The 6,780-nt window shown below is 44.2% G+C and overlaps 1 protein-coding gene across 1 annotated transcript in view; it reads right to left on the bottom strand.

Moving 5' to 3' along the window:
• UBASH3B (ubiquitin associated and SH3 domain containing B) overlaps positions 1–6,780 on the bottom strand; it is a 40,681-nt gene that overhangs the window by 13,913 nt on the left and 19,988 nt on the right. Inside the window, exons 7-10 of the mRNA XM_017875608.1 lie at positions 5,021–5,153; positions 3,584–3,704; positions 2,828–2,950; positions 1,191–1,283 (exon numbers count right to left, since the gene is read on the bottom strand). Of these exons, the coding sequence (XP_017731097.1) occupies positions 1,191–1,283; positions 2,828–2,950; positions 3,584–3,704; positions 5,021–5,153 (470 nt within the window). The remainder of the gene's footprint in view (positions 1–1,190; positions 1,284–2,827; positions 2,951–3,583; positions 3,705–5,020; positions 5,154–6,780) is intronic.

Genomic DNA, 6,780 nt, shown 5'->3' with positions numbered 1-6,780 from the left:
TGTTTTTTTTTTTGATAGGGAGTCTCGCCCTGTCACCCAGGCTGGAGTGCGGTGGCCCAATCTTGGCTCACTGCAATCTCTGCCTCCTGGGTTCAAGTGATTCTCTGGCCTCAGCCTCCCGAGTAGCTGGGATTACAGGCACCTGCCACCATGCCCAGCTCTTTCTTTCTTTTTTTTTTTTTTTGTATTTTTAGTAGAGACAGGGTTTCACTGTGTGAGCTAGGATGGTCTCGATCTCCTCACCTCGTGAACTGCCCACCTCGGTGGCTGAGGCGCCTGGCCCCCATAATTCCTCTTTCTAAAGCAAATTCCATGATGGTGTTACCAAGAAACTTCTGATAGTTTCTGAGTATCCAACATCGTGTTTGAATATCATGTAAATTATTCATTTTCTCTATCAGAAAATCGAATGCTGAACATTTACTAGCAGCAGTGCAGAAGCCCTCTGTTTTACTGTAGTGTAGCTGGCTTCCTAGAAATGGTCCCTGCTTAGTTATCGTCATATTGCATGTAGTCCAGTTGTTCTGTGCAAATTTAATACATAAATGCCTTCTGGTAGTGAAAAGGTTTACTTAAGGTTAAAGGACAGAAGATTCAGATGTAGTGTCAAGTTCTTTGTTGGCTTTTATTTCTGGCTCATTCATTTCTTTGGTAGAAGTAAACAGTCTAATCCTGTTCCTTTTAGTTTTCCTTCCCATGAAATGAGAATGGAGATACCTGTAACTCATGCTTCCACAGATTTTAGGGTAAAAGTTGAGTATCTTGGTAGCAATGGTGCTTTTAAAGTCTTTCCAATTAAGTAAAGAAAAAATGATGATTAAGATTCGAGGCTCCTAGGAGCACCACAGGAGGCAAACAACAGATCAAAACAGGAAAGTTATTTGACTATTAAGTGTAAAGAAAGGATCACACTCTATAAGCGCTGAACATTTTGCAAGCCTATAATTCATCCAAGAGCGCTTTAAATTCTCAAAGAAAACATGATTAGTATACTTCCTTTTATTTCACTTAGGCTGCCAGAGTATGTTTTTGTGACTTGGGCAAAGATCGCCTTCTGAAAGAATCCTTGCTTCATTCCAAATTCGAAGTTTTCAACTGGCAAATGTCCCATGACTCTCAGTAATTTATGTGTGGGGCTGCCTAGAAACAGAGGGATGGACTACTTGTTTTTGTCAACCTGCAAGTCTTACCTTTCAAGATATTGTGAGCAGTCTGAACGCAGCGAAGGGACGGGGAGCAGTAGACATGATCGATAATGGTACTGCTCTCTAATAAGGCTTCGCCTGCCAAGAAAACCACAGAAGAATCAGTCTGATGGATTTACTCAGTCTCACCTCGATTCGCAGCGTGAGAGGGGGCCAAGCAGTAAGCCCCTGTAAACCCTTCTTTCCTAACTGGGGCTCACATAGAGCCAGTAGTGTCAGCCTTCGTTAGTTTCTAACAAAACCCCTCATCGGTGTCCTGTGAGAGGAAGTGACAGAGCCCTTCTTGTCTTTTCTTTCCCTTCCCTCTGGTGCTAACAAGTGGTAAAGCCTTTAGCTAGGAGATATTAAGAAACAGGACAATACTTTGGCTTCGAGTTTGTGAAAGAGGATTTATTTTATGAATATTAGGTCTTGTTTTAATTTTCTGTGCTAACCAAAATCTCAACATGTCATATTCTTAGACACCAGAGATAAATCCCAACACCTCATACTTTAATGCTATCCTCATAAAATCCACTTCTTTAAAAAAATTTATTATTATTCTTAATTTAATTTTCAGAGATACGGTTTTGCTCTGTCACTCAGGCTGGAGTGCAGGGGTGCGATCATACCTCGCTGCAGCCTCAAACTCCAGGTCTCAAGCAATCCTCCTGACTCAGCCTCTCAAAGTGCTAGATTGTAGGTGAGAGCCACCACGCCGGGCCTGGAAACCAGTTATTTTGTCTACTGGATTAAATCCGAGCACCTTCATACGGTGATCAAGGTCTTCCATGAACTTGCCTTTATCCATCTTGCCAGCCTCATCTCTGCCTTGCCTTGCAATTTATACTCTAGACACAAGGCACTTGGTTTCCCCTGTATTCCTAAGGCTGTTTCTCAAGCCTCAGACAGTTTATGTGGTCCCTCCCACCGAGAATGCCATTTCCTCACTCCTGCTCCTTCTTTGCCCAGCTAACTTCCACTTCAGCTCCCAGCTCACCTCTTCACCTCTTAGATGTCTTTTCGTGTTCCCGTAATATTCTGTGACCACGCATAGCTCTATGTATATCATATTGTATGATATTTATCCACACATAAGTTTGTTTCCCTGACTCACACTTGGGTTCCCCTAGTCCAACACCTTGCACAAGGTAAGTGAGCACTACATATCTGCTAAGTGACTGAACAGGAAAGTACTATCTCCCCGTGGCAGTAATGGAATGGGCTTGCAAAGCGCTGGGCATCTTCAAAGGATCAGTTGGCCTTTATAAATTCAGCAAGTCCAGGGTCCGTCTTCTTCACTCTTGTCCTCTTCCACAGCCATGCTGGCAGATGCTGCTGTCTTGAACTAGAGGCTGACCTGTCTGCTTCCTCCAACAGTGAGCACAGTAACCCAAGCCATTACTGGATCACAAGGTCCTCAATAAGGACCACACCTCATTCACTTTGGTCAACCAACCCAGGGCTGAGCACAGTGTCCTAAACTTAGTGGTTGTGTAGTAAGTTCCTTTTGAATTGAGGAAATTTATTACTTGTAGGAAAGTTATAGAAGCCCCCAGGAAGGGTCCCGCATATCCATGGTACCAGCGTTTTGAAGGAGGAGGCAAGAAATGCCTGGAGTACAGTCACTTCAGGATACTTACCCACTAGTCTCGCTTGCATGCATCCAAACACAGTGATGGGAGCATCTTTCTCGTAATCTCTGAAACCACCACTCCGCTGAGGTAAACTATGAGGCATGTTCAGGTTGCTCCGGATGTAGCGGCCTGAAAAATAAAAAGGTTAGACAGAGGATACATACATTTCTTGTTTACTTGGGACTCCCTTACTGATCCTGACACTCTCCACCCCCATTCCTTCTTGGCCAAAGAGATCACATTGAGCTCTCTGGAGCTGATAGAAAATATCAAGGCTGATACCTTGTTTCATAAAGTGACTTGGAATTCACTCTTCCATTCTACTGACAAAAGTGACATGAGGTAGTTTCTCAGTGAAGGTAATAACCATGCACCCTAAGGCAGGTGAGATTCCCTGGTTAGGCAAGCCTCCGTAGCTTCAAACGCCACTCAAGTGAAAATGGAACCGAGCGAGCCAGGGAGGTTTAATGGCAGGAGCTCTGGCCATGGGATTAGGGCACGTTGCTGCTGCTGACTTTGCCATATGGCCTTGGGCAAGACATCTGTCTTCTTTGGTCCTGGTATCTAAGTTTATAGAATGGGGACAAGAACACTTACTTCTTCCCTAAAGCTCAAGACAATCAGGAGGGGCTTAAAGATAACAGACATTTTCTATAGTACACAAAATTATAAATGACTCCATCCGGATAACTGTAGCATGACTGTGCCCCCTAGAGGCCACTATGGGTATGGCAGTGCTGAGCAGGCCCACCAACAACTCACCTTTGGCATCGAAGCACTGGGACAGCCAGTACTTCCCAAACACAACATCCATCCTCTCACCATGCCGACACACAAAGAGGCATCGCTTCTGGGGGCCGGGCTGGCTGTTGACCCTCAGCGGCTATAGAGAAAGAAAGGATATTAGTGAAGACTCACATGGCAAAGTGGACATGTCTTGGAGCCAGGTGCCAGGTGAGCTGAGCTCTACTACCAAAGTTCTGCCAAGGTATGACTAGGTGAGGACAGTAAGACTCATCCTACAGACCTCATAAGTTATTTTGAGGCTCAAATAAGATAAACTGCATGTCTTTATAAAATGAGAAGGGTTGTGAAAAGGGCATTATTGTTGCTACAGCTGCCCTTTGTAGGAGTAGCATTTGGCCATTACTAAAACATGCCGTACACTTTCAGTTACAGCTCAGAGGTAAAACTAGCCATTCATGTAGAGACAGCCATCTAGTGGGACATCTTCCCCCCCAAGAAGGGGCAATTCATCAACTTCTTCAGGGAGTGAGGGCTTCTGTGATCACAAATGTGTCTACTTTTTCTCTGAAGTGTGTGGTCAGACCACGTGGTCCCCATGGTCCACTCCAGCAATGAGACCCTGTTTTCCTATTCTAATCACAATGTAGGCTCTGCTGTCTGACTATATATATGTTGGTGATCCCCAAAATGAGACAACTGCAACCTCTGGGTGATGACACAGGCAAATTGAGTCAAAGGCCTGTCCAAATGACTTTGGCTTCTATAACTGCTGCATGGAACCTTACAGATGTTTCTACATTCCTTCTTTCTGATATAGTCAGCTTTTCCCATTTCCTTAGTGCTGGCCAGCACTTCACATTTGCTTCTAGTTGCCCTGACAAGGCTAATATGTGGAATGGTGGCATGATCCTTCTCATCTCTTTTCCTGTTGTTCCTTAATTCAAATCCTGGGCTCCAGCCACAATGGTCTACTCTCTTGATCCTCAACATGCTTGAACTTTCAGCTTGCCTCTATTTGTACTGTTCAACAACGACTTCCTGCCTCCTTCCATCTCCAACCTTTCTTGAAAAAGTTAACACATACTGAGCATTCATTATATGCCAGTTATTGTGCCACCCTTATTTTGTTATTTTCTTTAATCTTTGTAACAAACTACAAAACAGATACAATTATGGGCATTATTCCTACTTTAGAGAGAAAATTTCCTCCTATGTCTGTGGAACAACCTTCCTTATGAGCCTAGGTTCAAATGTTGGAAGTAACTGTCAGTACTGTTTATCTGACTCTTCCTAGCCTTGAATTTTTGTATATCTTTTATAATTTGGTGTACTTTCTTCCCAAGAGATCATGGAACCTTTGGAGATAGCAAGGGCAATGCCTAATTCTTAATAAATAGGTTCTTAGTGAATCCTGGTTAGAGTTGGGGGTGTGACCCTAACAATCGGCCTTACCTGCATGGGCTGGCAGATGATAGTAAGAGGAGTCGTCTCCCCGAGCCCCTGGTCCTCATACGGCCGCCTCTCCAATACTCCATCCCCAAATGTGAGAGAGTTGGACGATGATGTATTTAAGATTGAATAAGAACTGCAGAGGAAGATAAGGAAGGTGTTAATGCTCTGGCCAGCAGTCATCAGCACTTCCTCCTGGGCTCAACAGGAGTGTGGGACTTAACTCAGTGCCCCCTGTGGGTAGCACAATGATGAGGGAAGCTGAGCAGGAGTGGTCCCATTCCTAAAGGAAGAATACCTTCTTTTACACTGAAGACTTGCAGTTAATAAATTAGAGGTAGGCCGGGCGTGGTGACTCACACCTGCACTTTGGGACGCTGGGGCAGGTGGATCACTTGAAGTCAGGAGTTCGAGACCAGCCTGGCCAACATGGCATAACCCCATCTCTACTAAAAATACAAAAAATCAGCTGGGCGTGGTCGTGTGTGCCTGTAGTCCCAGCCACTCGGGAGGCTGAGGTATGAGAATCGCTTGAACCTGGGAGGTGGAGGTTGCAGTGAGCCAAGATCGCACCACTGCACTCCAGCCTGGGTGATAGGGTGAAACTCCACCTCAAAAGAAATAAAATAAAATAAGTAAATACATAAATTAGAGGTAGATGGATTTCTGCACTGAGGACAGATATATTCATTCCTTTGGGCAGGGATGGGTCCTAGTGATTTTGAGCCATGCATGGTTCACGCCAAAGACAAGTTCAAGAATAACAACGTATCAATTATTTGTTTGCAGCTATTTTTCTGGTTCAAAAGAAATCTATGATCCCTGTTGCCTTTAATATTTCCCGTGGTAATTTCCATCTGAAGTGAAGAGTGATGGGGGGTATTTTCACCATCTCCACCACTTAGACAGTGGCTCCTAACAGTCAAGGAAACTTTGTGCCAAAGTCCCCTATTCTACCCTCTTCAGTCTCCAAACCCTATCTCCCCTCAATCACACCTCCAACAAGATGATTACAAATAGAATTATTTCAGAGAAGACCATTCTCACCAGATGTTTAGAGCTGTGAGCCAAGAACTCTCATTTCTGAGTGTAACACTATAGCTACAGAAGCCTAAAAAGAAGTCTTGCTGAAAGGAAGACAGTCAAAACCTGCCAAGCTTAAATTATTGTCAATAATAAGACTTCCACAAAGCTTCATCTAATAAACATTGCAATTTAAATGTGGTTGTTAGGCAAATCCAGTGAACATCTTTGGAAATCACTGAGCAGAGTCCAGGGGAAACGTTTACATTTTATAGATTTCTTGCTTCTTTACAATTTGGGTAGCTATGTATCCCAGTTTGCTCCAAATACTCCTGGCTTGCATCTGATGACCTAACAACCTGTCTGGGCTACCACCTGTTTTGGATTATTCACTTTTAACATTGTATTATCAGAATTTTATTTTAGAGATGGAGTGTCACTTTTGTCACCCAGGCTGAAGTGCAATGACATGATGTCAGCTCACTGCAACCTCCACCCCGCAGGTTCAAGCGATTTTCCTGCCTCAGCCTCTGGAATAGCTGGGATTACAGGCATGCGTCACCATGCCCAGCAATTTTTGTCTTTTTAGTAGAGATGGGGTTTCACCATGTTGGCCAGGCTGGTCTCGAACTCCTGAACTGAGGTGATCTGACCACTTGGCCTCCCAAAGTCATCCTGAGATTACAGGCGTGAGCCACCGCACCTGGCCCAGAATTTTATTTTTGAAAATAACTTTTGCC

Source organism: Rhinopithecus bieti, unplaced genomic scaffold (assembly GCF_001698545.2).
Source record: "Rhinopithecus bieti isolate Rb0 unplaced genomic scaffold, ASM169854v2 scaffold_7884, whole genome shotgun sequence".
Classification (NCBI taxonomy): domain Eukaryota; kingdom Metazoa; phylum Chordata; class Mammalia; order Primates; family Cercopithecidae; genus Rhinopithecus; species Rhinopithecus bieti.
Note: the sequence above shows the minus strand (reverse complement) of the source record. Positions and strands in the feature narration are given on the sequence as shown.